The sequence below is a fragment of the Pogoniulus pusillus genome, chromosome 20, assembly GCF_015220805.1.
Source record: "Pogoniulus pusillus isolate bPogPus1 chromosome 20, bPogPus1.pri, whole genome shotgun sequence".
Classification (NCBI taxonomy): domain Eukaryota; kingdom Metazoa; phylum Chordata; class Aves; order Piciformes; family Lybiidae; genus Pogoniulus; species Pogoniulus pusillus.
The window spans coordinates 19,103,640-19,126,264 of record NC_087283.1 but is presented as its reverse complement, the minus strand read 5'-3'; the positions used below and the strand labels follow the sequence as shown (position 1 = coordinate 19,126,264).

General features: G+C 39.7%; 2 protein-coding genes across 8 annotated transcripts in view; one reads left to right on the top strand and one right to left on the bottom strand.

The window, feature by feature from the left end:
- Window positions 1–512: 512 nt before the first annotated feature.
- PLA2G15 (phospholipase A2 group XV) lies at window positions 513–19,988 on the bottom strand. The gene is made up of 6 exons (XM_064160424.1): window positions 19,812–19,988; window positions 11,976–12,132; window positions 10,457–10,575; window positions 8,853–8,951; window positions 8,203–8,427; window positions 513–4,642 (listed from the first exon to the last, which is right to left on the bottom strand). Exons 1-6 carry the CDS (start codon window positions 19,948–19,950, stop codon window positions 4,131–4,133), a joined length of 1,251 nt encoding a protein of 416 aa, XP_064016494.1. The 5' UTR covers window positions 19,951–19,988; the 3' UTR covers window positions 513–4,130.
- Window positions 19,989–20,234: 246 nt separating this feature from the next.
- The window catches only part of ESRP2 (epithelial splicing regulatory protein 2), a 97,694-nt gene continuing 95,303 nt past the window's right edge, over window positions 20,235–22,625 (top strand). For 2 of the 7 annotated variants that reach the window (XM_064160429.1, XM_064160433.1), the window contains exon 1: window positions 20,236–20,309. The gene's annotated coding sequence lies outside the window, so the exon portion shown is untranslated. Of the gene's footprint in view, window positions 20,310–22,625 lie in introns of all 7 variants that reach the window. The other 5 variants (XM_064160428.1, XM_064160426.1, XM_064160430.1 and 2 more) reach the window with 4 other exon arrangements.

Below are 22,625 nucleotides of genomic sequence, written 5' to 3'. Positions count from 1 at the left end.
AGAGTAGAGCAGCAGTTACTAGCAGTCCTATTATACAGGCTTAAGATTACTTGGATAAGGGAGATACCTTCCAACTTTTTTTGCCCAACAGGATCCTTGTCTATAATTAAGTTTTAGAGCCAAAAAGCACTATTTTTAATTGCAAAAAGATTGCCTCATGCAACCCTGACACTGTATGGTCAGTATGCATGGATTTGTAGATCAGTTTGAAAACCAACAGTATAAAGGCATTTAGGACAGCAAGGGACTAATTTCAAAACATTTACCTCAACAGAAGCACAAGTCATCCCAGAAACTATTTTTTGCATATGAGTAAGGAAGAAGCTAACAAAATCTCACTCTCACATCTCCATAAATTCAAGAACAGTGAACAAAGTGGTAGGTGCATTTGGAAGACAAACAACAATTATTGTGAGAAAATTAAATGCTTAGAATCAGAGGTGGGGGGGAGAGAGGAAAAGCAGCAAGTTCATATCCCAACTGAGACAACACATTCACAACAGGAGACAAGATGTATTAGATCAACTTTATTATGTTATCAAAGTTTGACAATAAAATATTCCAAAATCTATTGAACACATTCATACACAAAAAGAGCATATAAAATGCTAGGTCTCAGAATGTCCCATACAAAATACTGTTTAAGTGTAGAGCAGCAAAGTCATTGCCAAATATTCCCTGAACTTTAGAGGGCTTTAAACACACTGTGCTCCAAGTACTACCTTAATACCAAACATTCCTTCCTTTGGTCTGCAGGTCCTTTGCAATTATTGCTAGTTATTGAAGCCTTCTGCTTTTAAACAACATCACACAGTGACTCTGAACCGCTTCAGAAATATTACAATGACAGATGAAAGCTTCTTCAGCATTTTCTACACATTTTGTCAAAAACAAGATACACATTTGGTCCTCAAGAGTATTTTTGGTTTCTGAAATTATCTAAGAATGAACAAAACCAAGTAAAAGTTATGGAAAGAGATATGATTGGTGTGTGTTAGGTATAACTACATTATGTCAGTGAATTCCAATATTTCAGCGGTGCACCTGAGTTCTTCCTCTTCAGAAAGTGCCACATTCTCCTCCCTTTAAAGACTTATTTCTTCAGCCCCGTCTCTTCACAAGAATGTAGGATGCTCAAGTGTACAATGCTCTGGCAGGTCTGCCATAGTAATGCTAGATCCTCTTGCCTTGTAGAGGAACACGGCCTAACGAGTGAGCACTTCTCACTGTGCTGAGTGAAGCAGTACAGAGACCAGAACACTGTAGTTTGCTTGCTGAATTCCCTTTTTTCAGTGAGAACTCCGTCCTAATATGCAAAATCTGAAGAGGCTGAAGATCATTTTGGTAGAAATAAATAAAAAGAAAAATCACAACTCCTGCACATAAACCAGAATTATAGTCTGCAAAATCCAAATCAGTCTCATCACAAATACTGTCTTAAAGCAAGCACAGAACTCGGGTACCACAGTCTCATGCAACAAGGCTACATAGTGACAAACATAAAAACCAAGAAACACCCTGAAAGGCTTTCCACTTCATCATACCAGTTTAACACAACTTTCTTTTAAGAAACAACCTCTAGGGCTTGTCTACTAATGGAAAGCTGATTCACACAACTGATCTTTAGGTTAAGATCAGTTGACTGAATCTTTTAGAGATAGTACTAGAAATGTCAAAAGAATAAGATATTATTGGGGGGACACAGAAAGTAGTATTAAAAATTACAAAGACAAAAACAAAACAGTGTAGTGTTTTGGAATCGTATTTTGGAACTTCAAATCAGAAAATCCTCTGAAGCTGAACTCCTGGTATGAGATTGAACATGCTAACAATTATTAGGTAAGGATCTAAATGAAGCTTGGAAGCATTCTCTACATCAGGTTAAAAGGTTTACCTACTACCATTCTTTTTCTGTTGTTTCAGCCTTTGTTACCCTGTTGGTATCCTGCAACACAGCCTCCAGCTCCACTCTTTCTAGAGCTTAGTAACAGGCATTCTGCTTCATGAAGAAACACAGATCATACACTGTTTGCTGCAGTCTTTCAGTTGTAAACCAGTAGCATAGCAATTTACTAAAAAATTGAGTCAGACCACAGGAAGAGCTTTATCATCTTTGAGCAGTCTTGAAACATAAGCCTGAAGCTTATCCAGCTGACAGCTCTGCATAAAATAGAACACTTGGTTAGAGGACTCTGTTTTGTTGTTGTTTTGTTTTTTTTGTGTGTTTGGGCTTTTTTTTTCCATTCCAACAGTTACCAGATCCACATTACTTGAGGGAACTCAGTGCTTCCAGAAAGTCTAGGCAACATTCCTGCTGAAGTGTAGGTTCCTGGGCAGCTGAGGACAAAATAAACATCCCATTTTAAAATATTGATATGTGCTCCCTCAACAAAAGTAACAGGGAAAGAGCAGGGGGAAATGAGGCTACATAAGGAATTTAAAACCTAGGAAAAAAATGTAGCTTGAACATTATCCTGGTCAAGTTGTTCCAGATTCACAAGTAATTTCCCAATTACAACTTAAAGCTCTATCCTGTGTCTGAATGTTTGCATTCTATAGTAACAAGAGTTCAAGTTGGTTACTTCAACTCACCTTACTCAGTTAATGGCAGCAAACAGTTAGCATGTGCTACCAAAACAGTTCAAACAATTTTAACATTTAAAGAACTTCAGTTTCTTATATAACTAATATTCAATAGTTCTGATGAGTTTCTGAAACTCTTAAAAGATTTTTCTTGGATGACCTAGCATTTTGAAAGCATTCAGAATGGTGTTTTCAAAAAACTAAGTGCAGCCATAACTGGGTGACTGGTTTTGAAGCAAGCAAAGAGAATCTTTTAAGCTACTACAACAAAGCTTCTGTTAACAAGGTTTAACTATAGTGGCTTTTGCTATAATTTCTGTGGTGCTCAGAGTTGAATTTTATTTTTTTTAACACTGAGTAAAACAATACTGTAGGAAATTAAAAGCTGCATGTTCAGCAGTTTATAGAAACGTTTAAGGAACCATATATCCCAGCTTACTGAAACAGCAATAATGAAACTTGTCTGTGGAACATTAGTTTTAGTCTTAAAGTTCCTTTTCTGATGAATGCAATGTGGATCCAGTCACTGCTTGGTCAGTAAATGAATTGGAGCTTAAGTATTTGACTGAGGACCAGGTTATACTTCATACTGTAGTATTGTGCTTGCTTCTATTCCTCAGCCCATTCTACAAAGCTTACTTTTAGTTTTGGATTAATGCTCAACATCTATTACCATTTCCACTATCAGAGATAATTTTTCACTCCAAAATGCAGTTCTGCACTGAATGGATTGTTTGCCAGTTTTCAATTCGATTAGCTTTAATTTATGTGCTATTGCAACACAGCTATGGTTATAGCAAGCACCAACCACTGTTTAGCTTCTTTCCCTCATTGACAAAGCACAAGGTGAGACTTCCTCAGAACATAGCAGGTTCTAGAAGCTGATGAGCAAATACCTTCTTTTAAGGAAAAAACAAAAATGCACCTCATAAAAAGCTCCAGGTAATTCACTCATCTACCTTCTTTCTCCAAATGCTGTAATAAAATAAAGCTGAATCGTGATAAAAGTAGGACAGAACCAGGTAGACTTCTTCCCTATCTTACCTAAGAGATAGACATATTTACAAATTGAAATACACAGACCTGTGGATCAGAATATACAAGATCCTTTAGAAAGTTAGTTGTGCTTCCCTAAATTGTTGATATCATTCCCTTGGTTTACGGACATCTGAAATCACAGTCCTTCCTAGCCCTCTCCAAACCATGCAAAGGAACTCAGGTACCTATGATTTGATGCAGTATGTGCAAGTGGCTGCACAGTCCCTAAGTGACAGTCAGTATGAATATTGGACACAACAGCAGAGGCACCAAAATGCGTATCTGACCAAATTTGCAGAATGTGAAAATACCATGAAGCATCATAAACACATATCAAGAGACTTATGATCATTTAGGACACCAAACAACTTCTTGAACACAGCCTTAAAAAAGGAGAAAAAAATGAAACTCAAAATAAATAATTCAAATATCTCAAGGGATTAAAAGGCATTTTCCCATATTTAAGGGAAGGCATCACAGGTGAGGAAAACAACTCTCAACACAAGGTATTACAAACCAAAAAGCAGTTTTTTCACATAGGAGATAGTAGTATCATTGGACAGCATTTGAATGTGCTCGTTTCCTGAAAGCTCAAACATCACCACTTCCTGTTTTTGCCTGTCCACCCACTTCCGACACTGCAAGGCACTCTGTAAGTTTACTGTTCCATCCCCATCGCTGTAAAGAATCTTGGGCTCTCTGTCAGGAAAGCTGTCATAGTGGAAGGAGTCAGGGGTTTCCACACCGGTGCCATACAGACAGTGTATACGCACACCAGGGGGTGTCATCTGGTAGACCAAGGGTTCAGTGTCCTGTCTCATGAGCCAGCCATCTTCAAAATTGATGTCCCTGTAGAACTTCTGGTAATCCTGAAGAGTGTAGTTAGCTGTAGGTGTGCTTACAAAGACCTTATCTGGAGGCCATGTGTAGTTGTAGGGGAGCATCCAGTTTGTGGAAACTGCTGATCTCTGCTGGTCTCTGATCTTGAGGGAGCTGATAACAGGTATTCTATTGTTGTCACCTAAAAAAAGGGCAATGTCATTATCAACAAAAAGCATAAATTTCTACCAGCTGCAGTTACTACCTGTAGCAACAAAAATGTATTTCCTTCACTTACAGTGATAATTTGAGAACTTCTTTCTCATTTATGATTGTCCACATAATTAACTTCTGTAAACGAACTTCTAAGAACTCACAAATTGAAAGAAATGAATAACTGATAAGCCAAATCTACTACTGCCTTTTCAATATGCTTCTTTTTAAAGAAGAAAATATTTCCTATACAAGCCAACTAAAAATGTCAGCTGTTATTGGGCATTATTTAAACTATTTGCAAGTTCTCTTTTCAGTGCTTTTCTGGAAATGTGTTTTACACTGACTCTAGCATCTAGATCATGGCTTTGTTTTGTTGGGTTTTTTTCCCCCTTATAGTGGAATGATACTATGCACACACTTTGAAGAACTCAGAGGCTTTATAGGCTTAAAATGTTTTAAGTTGCACACATTCAGAACAAGCACAGTAGCAGCATTCATTCAGTAGAAATATTAGCTACTGCATGGTTTCTTTGCCATTTGATGTGGTGTTTTAGGAGTTCATGCACTCCCCAACAAAGCCTATACTTGCCTGCAATTGAAGAAATGTCAGGCTCTTTAAGAGTTACCCCTTCAAGGGTTACTTTCATGAAGGGAAACAGAAGCAACTATTACTGTTTCTGCTTATGCTGCTACAACTCAGTTAGCAATTGAGTGTCTCAAATACAGTTTTTTCTAAATATAGCCCTAAAATTGTCTGGCAACATTGGTAACTTAAACTACATCTTTGCCAGGTGGGGAGAGCAAAGCAAGCCAACAAGTCTTGAAAGAGCACCTGATCACTACTACACTTGGGAAATGTTTTTTAGCTAACCAAGCTTTCCCAAGGCATTATTTTATTAATAAAATGCATATCTAGAGAGCTAGGGCTTATTTATTGATAAAGAGCTTAAATTACCTGGTATCCAATAAACCACCCCATTGTTAATTTTCAAAGACAAGACTTAATACAGAACTAGTGCTTGACCAAAACATTAACAAATCTTCATAGATATGGCTTTCTTAGTTTCTTCCAAATATAGCTCAAGCTAACACAATGAAATTACAATTTTATGCGTATTTCTTTACGTTTTAGCCATTGTTCTTACATCTCAGGAAATCCCAAGCTTAGTAAACAGTAATTCTGTATTTAAAACCAAATCCTGAGAGAGATCCAAGTTGATTTTCATGGTGGCCATATGATCAGAACTTTCCATTATCACAGGGGCTGTCACACCTCAATTTTATGAGCTGAACTTAGAATCAGACTTTCCTGCATGGTTACAGCATGTACTGATCCAGATCAAACATCATGAAAACTGAAATACTAACACTGCCACTCCTGAAATAGCAACAAAGCCGAGTGATCAATTCCTTAAGGTGGCACTATTGCTTCAGCAAAGCGACCTGAAGCACAGGCTTGGGGTCTACCTGAGGGATCTATTCTTACCTCCAATGGATAAAAAGCAATCTCGAAAGAACACAGCAAGAGTCAAAGGTCCTGAAAAAATTGTTTCATCTGTGTAGTATAAATACTTAACTGTGCACACTCAACTACTAAGCTACTGAATGCCACATGGCAGCTTTCAGCAAAGGAAATCTGAGTTCTCAACTGAACAATGAAAGGAATGTGTACAAATTTCCAGTAGAATAATCAAACACAGAACCTGACTGTTGCAGCCTTCTCTCATGGAGTTGTTACACAATGCTTATCAAATCCTTTACTTTTTTTCTGATGTGCAGAAGTACTGCATGACCCAATCCATGCTTAAGTCAGCAGGAACAGCACTCATAACATTATAGTGACCAAAATATTAGGGCTAAGACAGTTTCCAGCATCTCACACTGACTAAAACCAACCACCTACCACAACTTTGCTCCCTTTATGGGCACTGGAATTGTAATTATCTAAGTACTGATACTTGCAAAGCATTTAAGTAGCATGAAACATCACAGGAAATCTAGAGAGAATCATTCGACCTGGATATTGTGTACCATTTTGATAACACAACTGTGGATTTTACATGAAGATCCTAGCCAGTGCCATACTATTAACAGGAATTGGAACAGAAGGAATGCATTCACAGCTTGCCTTGTCTTTCTTGCAGCATTGCAGTGTTTTTCTTTAAATCAGTTGTTCTTCTGTATACTAACACCCCAAGAATGTCAATTTTGAAAACTTCAACAGACTAACAAAATCCAAGTGTTACTGCATGGTGGTGGCCATTCAACTACAGATCTGAGACAGAACTTGAAGTGTTCTGATATTCTGTTCTGCCCATTTAATCTCCCTATATAATTTGTACATTTCTGCCCTAAAACACAAGAGTTTAGTGCAACAGCCACACAGGTTAAGAAGTAACTACATTTCAGCAGAAGCATAACTATTCATTGTATGTTTGTATTACTAGCCATTTTGGATGAGATGCAATATAAACAAGGTACAAAGCACAAAAGTTTAAAGCTTCAGAAATCTGAGACTGCAGAATTTTATGCAGTCATGTGGAATTCCATGATGGTGATCTTAACACTGTTCACTTCCTGCTATTTCTGTAACACACAGACTCGTTGGATGAAACCCGCGAGAACAGCCAAATAAATTTTTAGTGCTACTGAAATAGATTTAAAGCTGTATAACTAATACAAACACCCAGTTCAAGTTTTCTAATTAGTAACTGAGCTTGCACTCCTATCCAGAATCAAATGCCTTTGCCAAGCAGAGCATTCTTTGAGCTCTCTATGCATGGCTGGCACTTGTTTTGTGTTATGCATTTTGATTGAGTCCAGTTTCTTATGTCAGTTTTGTTTAGGAAGAAGATATTGATAGCCAAAGCTAGCAGGTCAGAAACAAGCTAAAAACACAAGCCAGAAACTCCACAAATTAAATGCCAAAACATTTAATAATGATGGGGTGACATGATGGCAGAAGTTCATTTTTTCCATAACTCATTTTCAGTCACTTAGTGAACTATATCATGCTTCTTATTCAATTTTTTTTTTTAGTCTCAGGCTTATCGGGTACAGCAGATGCAAGATCTTAAAGATTGACTTGTCTCTGGACAGACATTTGTGCTGTGGGCACCATTTCACAACCAAATCTACAAGTTCCCTGCAATGCTAACCTCAAGCAGTTGCATGATTGTCAATCAGTTAACTACTGAATGCTCTGGAGCCCTCGTTAGCACCAGAAATGACAAAAATAGACACTAGGCTAAATAACAGATCAGAAATGACAAAAATAGACACCAGGCTAAATAGCAGATGACACAGCAATTCCCTGAGAAGTTAGGAGAGGTCAAAAAGGGACACAGTTCCTGGTTAAGGGATGTAAACAAGTTCAGTTCACTCCCAAGAATACAAATAATGACAGTATGGTGACAGAGCTTCAAACAAAGTTGCCATCACTTAGGAAAAAAATTACCTTAAACTCACTGCCAGTCTTGCAGCTGACAGTGCTGTTAACTAGCCTGTACTGCAAAAAACAACACCGCAAAGCCCCAGATCACCTACCTGAAGCCAGCACACGGAGAGTTTTAGCCACTCCTCCCCACGGAGCACCTAATGACACATAGTCCTTTATGTACTTGTCTTTCCAATCCTGAGTCTGATGGTTGAGGAAGTAGAGGGTGTACATATTACCCATGCTGTGGGCAATCAAGACAACAGGACTTCCATACTGCTCATACATCGACTCAATCATCTTGCGAAGGGCCACAAAATAGTCTTCATTCTCATCTGAAGTAAGCATACAGGTTACACAATTACAATAACTAGTTCTGAACATAAAACTTCAAGAATTCTGTATTTAAAGTTTGGGGTATTTTTAACTGCCTATGGAATTAGTAATGCGAAGCTCAGAAATTCCAGAATTAAGTGAAAGAGGTGGATATAATTGTGGGAATGAGGTTTAGTAGTGTGGGATTTTTGCTGTTGCTCTATTTTTAAGCAGGTTAAGTAGCAAGTTCTTAAAAATAAACAAAAAATATTAAAAAAATTAAAAGACAACACCATAGGTTTCATCTAGGTCCAGGGGTACCCAGGCCCCAAGTACAGTAAAAATTCAGCTTAAGTATAATTGTACAGGTGGGATGAGAGAAGAGACACAAGATGTTATTTGCTGGTGAATAAACACCTTGTTCAAATAACACTAAGTTATTTACTTGGTGCCTTTCGCCAGTCATAAGGTGCTCCTCTTACATCTTCATCACGTTTGTAGCCCCAGTCTACTAAGCTCTGCACCAGCATATAAAAGTAACTACCTGCAAGTATCAGATAAGAGAAAAAAGGATCAATGAAAAGATTAGCATTAGAAGCAGCCATCATACTATCACAAAACAAGCCTAGTTCTAGATGCATCCTCTCTGATACCATGTATAGAGATGGTGAAACTGCAGTCTTAATCACTGACAATCTAGGAAACTGCATATTTAACAGAATGAGTGTGGCTCACTGTTCCCCAAAAGGGAGAGAATACTATCATTAAAACTGCATAGTGGTTTGTTATCTGTCAGATATAGTAAACACACAACAGATAAACTTTCCTCTGCAGAAATGTGTCTTACCCTTGAACTGGAAAGAATATGCCTCAGAAATTACTACACTAACTAGAGTTCGCTTTTGTTGATCGCCAATTAATTTCAGGTAGGGTATATAATGCATCTATAAAGGTTGGCCTGAACTTCACTAACATTTATTCCTGGAAACAAATGCTTACAGCATATCCCAGGGCAAAAGAAACAAGCCCAAAACTATCTATCAAGTAGTGGACTAAGACTTAGGTAACTGAGTTTTAACAGCAAAGAAAGCAAACATTTGCAGACTGGCTGATGTTATATACTGAAAGATGTTAACACAGTACAAGTTTCGACATACAGGATAAAGAATTGCCACAATTCAAGGCATCTACTAACAGTCTGAAAAAAATTAATGTCAACGCATTGTACTGACTATCAGTCATACTGAAGTTTTGAGAACCTCACTCAGTCTTGAATGCTTATTATAGAGACCCTGAAGTGATCAAAGACAATTTTAAATATGGCTCTGTTCTCCCTGCAAGAGTCATCTAGTGAAGATTGTTAACCACGTTACTGCCCCTTTGGATATCGCTCTCTAAAGAGACCCATGCTATGAAGCATGTGAATTATCAGTAATGCACTGAGCTTAAACTACCTAAGTCTTCAGCCACAGCTAACTTCTCACAAAAGCTTATCAGATCAGTGTTTTTTGAAAGATTACTTCTACGAGAATACAAAACACCAAACCTGTGAACACATTAATGCAGAAATCTTTGGCAATGCAAAATGTAATGATATAAGTTTTGACACCAACAAATAAGGAGCTAGAGTGTGGTGCCCAAGCACAAATTCATTTCTAAGGCTGAAGAACACCTTGCTGAGCACGCTGAAATGCTTTTGCTTGTTGAGCTTCAGTCACAGAATTTTCTACTCAAGCCATCTCATCTTCCAAAGATGTCTATTCAAATCACCTACTCAAATGTCAGGCAGAGACCTTAAATTTGGCACAAGATGGAAAACATGGAATCTTCTTGTCTCAGTCTATCAGGCCAAACAACAGACAAAACACAACACAATGAAAAGGCTTAAAAGCAAAGTGAACGATGTGCTACGTACCATCAGTTACATACACATTAAAAAAGTTCTAAACAGAACTGTAATTTGAATTCACATTTCAGTAGCTTATTGTATGAAGACATAACAGAAGCAACCCTCCAAGTGCTGAAGCACTTCAGACAGCTTGTACATACCAACACTCCTTTTACTTGGGTCAAGGAACTCCAAAGAAAATGTCTGACCAAAACCTGGGACTCTGATAACCACTCCCTCTGGTGGCTGTGTAACCTTACTTGTTCGATTATAGACCAGCCTGTGGGGGGAATAAAGAAAAGGAGAAAGATAAAAACATGAAACATGTTTCATTGACACATGACAGTTCTCAACTACATTGGGTCTTACATGGAGTGCTGTAACAAGAACTTCAAGTGCTATTACCCAGAAGGGAAAAAAACCACACAGGCAGATAGGACAAGAGTACTCTAATGGCTAAGAGGTTATATAATGCAAACAATTAGTTGAACAGTTCACAGGCAGAATCAGACCTTCCCTACAGAACTGAAAATGATGTCTGAACTACAGCTTCAGAATATTTGTATACTTGTATATCATTTCACTTTGCACAAAGCCACATAGCAGAGAAAAACTTGTCAAGAACGTAAGAATGTGGCATTCAGGCACGTGCCTCTAGAATCAGATACCAGAAAATTCTAGATAAGAGAGTTCACTTCTGTTTAGCTAGAACACCTATACCAACATGAGGAAGTACTTTGTTGCTTGACTAATAACAATTAGTACCTCAGGAAACACAGGGATAGTGTTTTGTAGAAACTTTCCCAATCAACTTGAGATATGAAGAATATGGAGCTTTTAATTGCTGTTGCTGGGGTTTAGTTAGTCTGGTTTTATTACCATATCAATACAATAGCCATTTCTTAATGCAAGCCTTTACCCCTAGTAGGAATCCTAGAATCTTAACTGATACTCATTTAAATCTTCACACACCAAAAATCTGTAAGGCATGGAGCAAGACTTAAAGCAGAAGTACATTTAGACAACAGTTTAGTATATTCACAGAAGGGAGCAACATGCCAATACAGTCTTTAATTACATGAGGTAAATGTCTTGTTTTCATGTAGAGGTATTTGTATGATTTTTACACAACAGTAAATGAAATAGACTGATTACATAATCTGGAAGCTTTAAATCAGACAATGTTATAAACCAAAATAGTTCTGGAAAGATACTTCAAGGCTGCCCTCATGTGTCTCAGCTACCCTTGAGACTGCTCTTTAATGACACAATCCTAGCAAACGTCCAAGATCACATTCCTCCTTGCTTGTCCCCTCTCAGCTGCCCAAAGTACCTTCTTCCCCCTTGCCTCATCAAAACTCAAGTAACTCATCAAAAAACTCAGAAAGTGTTCTGCTTTAGATAAACCTACAGAATTGTCTGGTAGGTGCCCAAACCAACACTGGGTAACTCCTCAGAACGCATGAAACTAAGAGAAGCTTTGCTTTTCATCAGTGATGAACCTCAGAATCAGACAGAACTACATCTTCTGATTCATCCTATCGCTTGTCCTAGCAAACTCCAAGAAATCTCTCTCACTGAACTTGAATTGGAAAGGAAAGTTTAAGGTGGCCATTTTGTACAAAGTCAATCAATCTACGGAAAGGAGATAACTGCAAAGAGCAACATTTCTGCTCTTACCTGATATTATCAATCCAGCAGTCAATGATGACAGGCAGAAGTAATTCTAAATTCAGCCAGAGTGTAAAATAACTGTCTGTCTTCTTAGAGCAGAGATAATGCACTACTGATGGCTTATCTAACTTTGCTTCCAACTGATTACCCAAGTCCCCTGGAACTGAAAGATATAAAAAAAAACAAGAGACATAAAAATTTTAAGTGTATAACATTTTATAAATACACATCTTAATACCACAGCCTTTATATCACTGCATGCAGGCATACTATGAAGTTTGTTCTTATGTAGTACTTTTTAATGCAGTTAAAGTACTCCAGATTTTTCACAGAAAACACATGGATTTTTAAAAATCATTATGTGGGGCACCACCATGCACAGTAATTCTGGAACAACAGCTCATGAAGTTAGGAGCTACCAAAGAGCAGGCTACATAGCAGCAAGTCATGTTAGGCCATGGGTATGAAAACCATCTGGTCTCAGACATGATAAAAATTATCTGTGTTTTAAACTGTGAACTAAATCTTTCTGAGTTTTCTTTACAATAGCCACACACAAAAGTCTTTGTTTGCCTTAAACTGTTGCCTTTAAGCCATCAATTTGACATGAAAAAAAACCACCCCACAGAAAGTTTAAGCAGCTCTATTTCCTGGGGGGTTTATTTTCATTTCTTCACCTCTGACTCCACTTCTGCTTCACAACATTTAGCTGAATAGCAAAGTAAACCAAACAATTTCATATCTTTTACATTCAGGCTTGCATACAATGAGTTTTGATTTCCCTTGTTATTTTTGACACATTACATCAGTAATAGTGTTCTGAAGAGCACTGTTCTTAAGGCACATACTAAATGCCAGTAATCCTTTGAAGATTTGCTTTCCTTTATTCCTCTTAAAAGGAAATAGGAATATTACTTCTGAATCAGAACTTAGAAAATATTCAGCAGCAGCTTTCCAATGAAACTTCTTACATTCTGCTTAATCATTTTCCCTCAAGAACCAGAAAGGCAAAGATACTTAAGTGACTGAAAAGTTCCTATATGTTAGAAAAATTTAGGAGTTAAGCACTTCTTAAGGTTTGCCCCCACCCTTTTCAGCCCCACACACTCCACCTTTTTGACGTGTGCATAACTGTATCCTATTTACTTGTCCATGTTTGAAGTTTTTCAATGTAGACCTACCCCATACAACTGCTTTTTATTCCACTTAATTCTATAACTTTTGATTAAACTTAAGTTCCATAGAACACTTATATTTAGCAATGGTTTAAAGAAAGAGAATATATCTTTTAGTAGAACACAATTTCACTGGACAGCTTTCAGAGAAACACTGAAGAGATAAGAGAGCTAAGAACATCAGACTACAGACCTAGAAAACCATATTTACAACACTGCAAGTTGTGCCCCACTACAAAAGGTATACCTTGGGACTCCTTTATTTACTACACTTACTTCCTCAGTGCGTTTTTGGTAAGTTTATTTCTGCAGTATTAAGCGCAACAGTAAAAGATCCAGTAGACAAGCACAGGTTACTCTAGGCCATATTTCAAGGACTCTCACATACTGGAAAGCATAGTGAAGGAGAATAGAGCATTGCAGCACCTCCTAGAAAGGGTTTACTGAAGTTCAGTCTTGGAAACTCGCAAAATGCTGCTTAGTTTTTTTTCACAGAACTGCAACAGCTTGTTCCACAGTCTCGTGCCTGTGCTATATCAGGGCTTTTCATTTGAACAGGAACAGAACATAATTCTATTTATATCAATCATTCATGGCTGGTCAGTTGTAGCAGCAGACCTGCCAAGGACAGAACAGGTTCAAGTTGCATTAGTTTCTGTGCAAAACTAAGTAGAAGGCTGCCTGTATGTTACCCTGGAATCTAATTTCCTTCAGTAAAAATAAAGTTATCTCAGCAAAGACAGCTTTCAAAGACCAAACATCTGGGCTATCAGCTTTAAGAATTTCCTGAGGCTTCCAAACAGCACTCCAGTAATTGTAAGCACTCCCTCTCAATGTGTGAAGACTAACAGCTGAAGTTCGTAATCAAGATGTATTTATCAACAAGAGCACTGAAAGCAAAGTGTACAAAGTCTCCCTTGGAACTTAATGGTGTGGTCTTAGATTAAATTCAGGTTCAATTTGGCAGAGGTATTTTATCCTTGAACTTCTTCAGGATAGAGGCTGCACTCCTGTATCCAATTTAGAGCAGATGGATGACAAAGAACAAGTAGAAAGATAAGAGATTAATTCCACCTGTGCCAAGATACAATCCTGGAGCTCAGAAATGAGTCTTACATACAGGTGTGGTGTTTAAGAAGTAGGGATTTGCAAAACCACAGGTTATTTTCAGGCCTATATTTCCATATGCACAGTGAGACTGATAGCCACTGTAATTCACAAATTATTTTCTGATGTGCTGCAGGCTGAAGATTGTTCATAAGGAAGCCATAAGGGGGGGGAAGGGGAGGGGGTGAAAAGGTTCATTTTTATTTTTCAGATGAAGGAAAGAAATGTGCAAGATCTTCAGTCCTCACTCCACACAATTTAACAGTGTTAATGATTTACGTTTTGGCTAGAAGTCTACTTAGTGGCTTTTTTATAAGTAACAGGTTAAAAAATTATCAAACAGAAGTTTAATTCTGTAGGATAATGACATACCTTTCTGAATTCTTTGAGGGGATTGGAAAACAATAGAGAAAAAAAACACATTTCCCTTTGTTTTCAGACTACACACAGACAACATCTAAGGACAGAGTAATCTGTAAGCAACAGATGTAGTTTCTAAGACTTTTTTGATGGAAACATTGTAGGAAATTATTAAAGCCTCCAGACTGACCCCATAAAAGTATGAAATGGGCAAGTGAAAGTCTACAAAATAGATATACACTAGTTAAAACTGGATGTCTAAGGAAAGATCTCAAGCAGTACCCCAGCTTCCCTAATTTGCAGTTGTGTAATACGTGTATTGCCTTCTGAAATGCAATGTTTGGAAATTAAAGATTTCATATTCAGTAGGAGAAAAAGCTTTTTCATATTCAATGATCTGTTGGCTCCAGAATATTCTCATTTTTTACAGTTGGTAATCCAAAAGACAACTCATTCTAATACCTCAAGGAGGCCAAATAACTTATGGTAGGATAGCATCCTTTGCTGTTTTCTTATCTCAACTGCCCTGCAATAATTAGTATATGTCCTTCTTGGATCTATTCTTATTTGATAAAATTTTATAGGAAGAAGACTTACTAATTCAAGAGGCTGGAAGAGCTTGACCTGTCCAGAATTAGTGATTATAACTAGCTTTCAGACACACTGATACTCCTGTCTATCACTATCCTGAAGTCTTAATGACTAATTCACAGAGGTTCTAAGCATTCTGGACAGTGAATTGCCTTAATACTGTTCAGGAAACAGAAGATTCAACAAGAGTCATAAATAGGGAAATCTTAAGTTTCATTTAAAAGACAAAAAAAAGACAAAAAAAAAGTACCTACATCATAACTTGAGAGGGAAAAAAGTAGCTGTTGCTTGTGTGGCAAAGAGACCATCCATTGGTACATTTTTACTGCTTATATCCAGAGGTATTTGCATTACAGACAGATGTCAACTACTGTAACTTTAACTTGTGTCATATCCTCAAACAAGTATCATCTTTTTGCCTTCTTTCAAAATGAAATATATTTTCTGGAAAATGAATTTTAAACTCTGACCACACTTCTCTAAGGACAGTGTCTAGAAGTGGCTTGTAAACTGCCACAGAAAAGGCTTGTGTGTAAAATTAGGAACAAGAAGGCAAACAACATCTCACATGATACTTCTAGATACCTCAGATCACATGAGGCATAAACATTTAAATCACTCCTGACATCTAGCCAGCTGACCATACAAACACACACCCCTCAATTAGCAGTCAGCAGAAATTCAGACAAACCTCTTTTGCATGTAAGTCAATTATTAACAAGCTTCATTTAGATGTCTTTCTAGAAAACTTTAGCCAAGAACCTAACAAGTTGTTTGCAGAAGGTATCAGAACATTGATATAGTAATTGTGTTGAGTCAGCTCTAAAAAGGTAAGGATTCCATGAATCCACTGCTGATCTTGTAAGGACAGGTTATCAGCTTCCAAAATCAATAACACATAAAGTAGCACACAGTGATTATGGATGGACTACGAGAAAATTAAGAACAGCCACAAAATAAAGGAACTCCTTACTGCAAACACTAGAAGAGAAGCATATTGAATACATAGCCAAACTGATAGAGAAGTGAAAAAAATTTAATTGCATCTAAACGTGCAGCAGATAGCCAGAAGTACTTGTACATAAACATATATATCTTAAGTGCTGTCAGTAGAGCAGAGGAATTCAGTAAGCTATCCTGCTTCTCCCAGGAGATTTTGCTGTCTGAGTATCTTGCCCTGGATGGAGAGGAAACTCTTTTTAAAAGGCAAGCATGAAAGCAATCCAGCCCCTTAAGTAGTCTCTCCTCCCCAAAAGTCACTTGAGAAAAACTCCAACACAATCAGCTTACATTTCAGAGAGCACTGTGTCTTCGATATCAAGCCTTCAGACAGGACTCTACATGTAAGGTTCTGATTTTCACCTCATGTATCTCATCTTCAGATTCATTATTACAGGAATACCATTTCATGCTTTATTTAAATCTCTGGGGAAACTCAACAGTAGTACTGCAGTATTTTACTGTCAGTTACTATCCACACTAGTTTAGCCCCTGGTCTTACTCCCTCAGTACATACAAAACTAATCTTCTGGCATACCAGCTCCTGCTACTAAAGCCCTATTTGATGCACATATAACCTTAAAAAGTAGCCTAAGCCAAATGATGTGCTGTTGGCTTCCACATTCCTTATTCTGCTGCTCCATTAAGGTAATTCAACCACAAAATTAATCACTTCTTCCTCAGCAGGTTAATCTTCTCATGCTTTAGCAGGACAATAAGTGGCTAGTAAGTGGCAATAAGCAGGCACAGGGCAAGCAGGGCAGTGAGAAGCACTAATAAGCTTAGATGTTTCACAGACCCATACTTCACCTGAGCCAGTTAGGGAGCTCTACAAATCCCAGATCTGTTGCTACCACAACTACAGCCAATAGTTACAGGGTTGTATTTAAGCAGCTCATCCCTTTTCAGATATGAGATTCCTAGAAGTGTTTGTATTACTACCTGGGGAGCAGAACAGTCACCCATGTACAAGCAACTCCCCATACTTACAAGCTACCACTCTACTCCCTCTGTTACTTGTGCAAGCACAGGTTGCAAACTGCAAGTGTGGTCCTTACATGAAAATCTGAGAGCAATTTACACTGAGTTTTGTGACCATCACCAGTCTAAAACATTTATGAAGTGATCATTGTGTTGGCAACATTCCTTTAAACAGCATTCCTTCAGATCAGATGGCAAACTTGCATGCACAGAATAAGACCAAACTTGTCCACTCCTCTTTTTACTTAAGGGTTTTAACTTCCAAACAGACCATGAGTGAATGCTTAAGTCATGAGACCACATCTTCTACAAGATAAAAACATACTTGAAAACCTGAACACATATGAGGAAGCAAGGGTCTAGATGCCAGCCTGAAAAAGCAGGATCATCTCTGTATCCCACTCTTGTATGTGCTCCAAAACCATCTCAGACTTGGTAGAGGTCTGTATAATGCAGCCCTGCACATACCTTGCAATCTCCTTTTGTAGCTGTGACTCCAGTGCAATATAAGTTTTGTTCCCTCCCCCCAACACCTGTGTGAAGCCAGCACTCAAAATGCTTCCCCAAGTGATTCTCCTAAATCCTTCTACCATCCTCATCACAAGTATTCCTAAAAAGCTTATCTTAACATGTCACATCTGCAAGAAGGGTGAAGAAAAAGGTCATGAAAAGTTAACTAGAATCAAGATGATAACACTTCATACAGAACCAGTGAATGACCGACAGTCACCCCTTCCTCTCCTGTATTTGTTTGACCTTCACTACCCATGTCATGGCTAATTGAAGCTAAGCTCTTAGTGCAGATGTTTTTACAGTAACAATTGTTTCTATACATCAAAACCCATGATAATTTACAACAGGAAATTATTGCTACATCACTCCCTAAAAGCACTTTTACAGACAATCAGAAAAAAAATAAAGGACGTTAAAGCTCACTGAGTCTTCACTTTCTGGGCAGATCAGGACTGAGCAGCAGGATATAGCAGATTTTAAAATTCAGACCTTGACTAGAGTGGTAAGAGACAAAAGTTCCACAGTGATTGATGAAAATGCACAGCATCAAAATGCACAGCAAAGTCTGTGTGTTAAAGCACTCACTGATGAACATGTGCTTGGCCACATGGTATCCACCAGAACAAGTTTTGAGAAAATAACATGTAGGTCAGCCACGGTTCAAAGCATCCTTAGGGACCACACATACTTACAGTAGATCCATCAGCAGTTTGTCAAAGCTTCTACAGTCAGTATCCCTTTATCCCATCCATTTCTAAGCCTTCGTTGATTCCTTCACAGCTAGAGTTCAATATTGAGTCAGCAACTAAAACACTATTACCTTGTCATCAAGAACTTGCACTGGAACAAGTGCCAAAATTTTACTGCTAAAACCCAGCATCACAGAGCAGAGGGACAAGATGCAAGATTGCTTCCATCCTTCAGAAGAAACTGAAAGAACTTTTGTTTACAGTTTAACATCAGCCTGCTAGGACATCCTTCTGCATTTTTTATTTCCAAGTCTGCATCCTCCCAATTGATTGAGCCACCTGTTCAGAACTGGAAATTTGTACATGATGACCCCCAGAAACACAGCTGCTTTGAAAAAGTTCTTGTGTAGCTTTTATCCTTTCATGTCAGAAGCACAGAATAGCAGTACTACAGTCAACAGCAAAGCTTTGACTATTATAAACAAATGAAGCTTCATCTGAGCATGCCACTCACCATCCTTTTCCTAGTATCATCCTCATTTTATTTCTTTTTCTCCCCCCTTTGCTGTCAAGGTTAATTACATAAGAACATACAGCATACTACATTCACAGGGCAGATTGCTAAATGAATATCACTAAATGCACTTAATGCATTGGAATGCTGAGGAATTATGATTTCAGTAGATAAGCTATTAAAACATTTAAAATGTATTTACAATTCTTTTCCATGATTACAAAAAGCATGCAATGCATATTACTTAGAAGCTATTACATGAATACTTTCACATTGTACTATGTTGTGCCAACAGGTGATACAATAACCAATATTAATTTTCCATGTTGTGCAATGAAATAAGCCTGTTATTTGTTAAATATCTGTCCTTCGACTGCAGTGGCCCTCAGTCCCGCCTCCTTCCTCGTCCAATTCCAACCTCTGCTATGAAAAGTCTATGCGGAGTGAAAACTGGAGAAGTAAGGGTCTGGGTCAGTTAGCGAGCTATGACCGTTCTGAAGCGCAGCCTTGTTTTTCCCGCACCTGCTGACAAGCAAAGGCATTCCCAGCACGGCCGTGTCCCCACGCGAGGTGAGCTGCCCGCCCCCCTCCACTCAGGCCTGCGTTTGTCGCTGCAGCAGCCGGACTAGGGACGAGCTGCCAGTGCCGGGACACTGTTAGAGAGAAACCGCCCCGTGCCTAGTGCCGGGGCACCCTGGTAGCGCAGCAGTCGGGGTTGTCATAGAGCGGGATCGCTTATTGCGAGACACTCTAGAGACAGCGGGCAGCGGCCAGGCAGGGCGGGCACCCGGGCAGCGGCCCAGGCCTCTCTCCTCCTCCCTGACCCGAGTGCGACAGCAGAGACAGCAGAGGCAGCAGGATTCACCAGGTTTCACGGCGCCAGGCGCACGAACCGCGTCCCCCCGGCTCTTACCCAAAACCACTGGCGGCCCCGCGGGCCGGCGGCACGGCAGGCACCCACCGCCGGGGCAGAATAGCATCAGAAGAAAGAGACTGAGGAAGGGGCTCCCTCCCAGGTGCGGGAGAAACCTAGCAGCAGCCGGCGAGACCATCACCCCAGCGCATAACCCTGGGCTAGGAGCCACCCCGAGCCCGACGCGCCGTGACCGCCGCCGGAGTGCGGCCGCGCCGCCCGGCCCGGCCAAAAAAGGGCCCGCCCCGCCCCGCCCCGCCCCGCCCCGCCTGGCCGGCAGCCCGCCCCGCCCCCGCAGGCCTCAGCAGCCGAGCGCGGAGAGCGCGAGCCGTGGGCGCGCTGGGCGCGCGGTCTCTCCTCAGCGTGCGGCCGCGCGGAGCTGCGTTCCCCTCAGCGGCCGCGCTCAGTGCCCGGCCTCGCAAAAACCGCCCTCACCGTGGCGGCCTCGGGTGCCACGGTGCCCGTCCTAGCCCAGGCCGTGTGAGGCAAAGCGAGCAGGTAGGGAGGACACCCTATAGAGCTGGCCTGAGGCCTCGGGTCCCGGCTGCCAGGCATTTAGGGAGGGGCGAGTTCGTGTGTCGCACGGTGAGGTACCTACAGTTGCAGGATCATGGTGATGATGATTTCTGAAAGTTAATTAAGGAGCTTTTGCTACAGAGTTTACGTGTAAAAATAGATAGGCATAGGTGCCACGGTCAGAATGGCTTGAGAAAGACGAATACTTCAAAGATTACTTAAAAAAAGATTACTTACGATGTTAGAATTGCGTAGTCAAGGGACTGGGCATCTACTGTAAAAGATCGTGGCTACAGCTGTGCTTCAGGCAGTGCCTGACTAATGTGGCAGCTAATCGCTACAGAGTGTCATTGAGGTTTGGCATTTGGCAATACCGAGAGAAATCATTAGACCTTCAAACATGTAACAAGAACAAGGACACTTGTAATTAGCATCATTGAAAACCAGAAGAGGTACGAGCCTTTGTGCCTCAGCAATACCAGTTAGGAGTTACGTGCTCAGTTTGAAGTACACATTGGTGGGTGTCTGATTGGGGCTGAAGAAGAGTATCCACAAAACAGAACCTTGGAACCAATGTCATCACATCTCCTGATCAGTTTTGATTGTGCTGATGAGCAAGAGAAGGTTTCTTTGGTTCAGATACTTAGTCCTGCTGTCAATTTACTCTCAGGTTGAAGCTATTTCTGGTAGAGTTACTTTGCAAGAAAGCATCACAGTTTCCTACATCCTTCCGTGTGTCTACTGATTTTCAGAATATTCCTATCTGGAATGATTTAACACACAGCATGAACAATATCACAAATGAGGACATGAGAGTGAGAGGCAAATAGAAAACTATACATTAACTTGGTTACTCCTACCACCTATGTGCACTGTGAAGTACGAAACTGTAGCATTTAACATCTGTAATTCCTGCAGAAAGACATGTCAAACGGATCTGTGTGTGAAGGCAGAGAACAGTCTATTGAGAGGAGTTTAGAAAATGATGGAGATGGCTTGGCATTGACACAGAAGGAGAACACATCTTCCTGAAATAAGGCAGAGGAAGAAAATGCGAACAAGGAAATTAGGTCTAAGTCTAGACATACCTTTTTCAAGGAAGCTGCCAACACCTTGTATGTATATGAGTAGTGTCAACAGCCAACAAACCCAAAGGCCTGTTCCAAAGACAGGTGCTTAGTCACCATACAAGCACTGACTTGAAATTACCTTCTGCAAAACTACCAGGTGTGCAAGTATGACTGAACTGATTGCAACATTGATCCTGGTACAGGAATTAAATGCTACAAAATGTAGCAAAAGACCTTAAGGAAGGGTAAAACCATATTTAAAGATAACTGATTTCAGTCACTCAGTCATCCTTTCATGCCTCTGTACTCAAAAGCCCTGGAATGCACATGTCCAAATAGGTCAGGATCACTTGTGCTATGACACAAGCTTCAAGGAGTGGCAGCTGTCAAGTCCTAACATCTCTTGACTTCCCTTTGGTAGCATCAGAGAGTTTTTAGCAGATTTTCTATGCTCTTTAGGAGTGATCCCTTATGTTGCAATTTGATTTTTGTTTTGCTTTGTTTCTTATTTCAGTCTTTTATTTCACTCTGGTAAAGTATTGGGCAAGCTCACTGCCTGTTGTTTTGTTCCCTGTTTTGGTATTCTCCTGCTAAGCTCACAGAAATATGAATGGCCCATATGACTTGCTGTGAACTTGTTGCCATCCTCCTGTTACTGGAAGGCAGAGCTTCTGCTGATTAGGCATTTCTGCTGTGGGCTGCTCAGAGCACAGGCTCAATGTGAACACTACATTTGTCAGCCTTTACAAGTTAGAATGCACTAATTTATGTCCTTCTTTGTCATGTGTTATTTTGCAACCATTGCCTTATTGGTTCTACTAAAGTTATCACACAGAGACAGTTCCGTACTCAGTTGAAACCAATCTTAATACTTTTATAAATACCTGTGCTGCTCTGACAGCTGGGAATGTCTTCACACCTTACTAAAAACCTTTGCAACTTATCCTTCCCCAGGGAAACTCTGCTAAGCACATTATTGCTATCCCTTCTTTTCTGCCAGCCTAGGGTCTTTAGAGAAGTCTTTCAGCTGATGAATCAAGTAGTGTATGTTAGTTATTTCTCTTGTTGTCACCTTTTGGGACATAAAGACCATTTAGGTTCTCTCTCTCTTATGAGGAGACACTGAAAGACCTGGGGTCTTTAGCCTGGAAAAGAACAGAGGGTATCAATGCTGATCAATAGCTAAAGGATGGGGGCCATGAGGATGAGGCTGCGCTCTTTTTAGTGG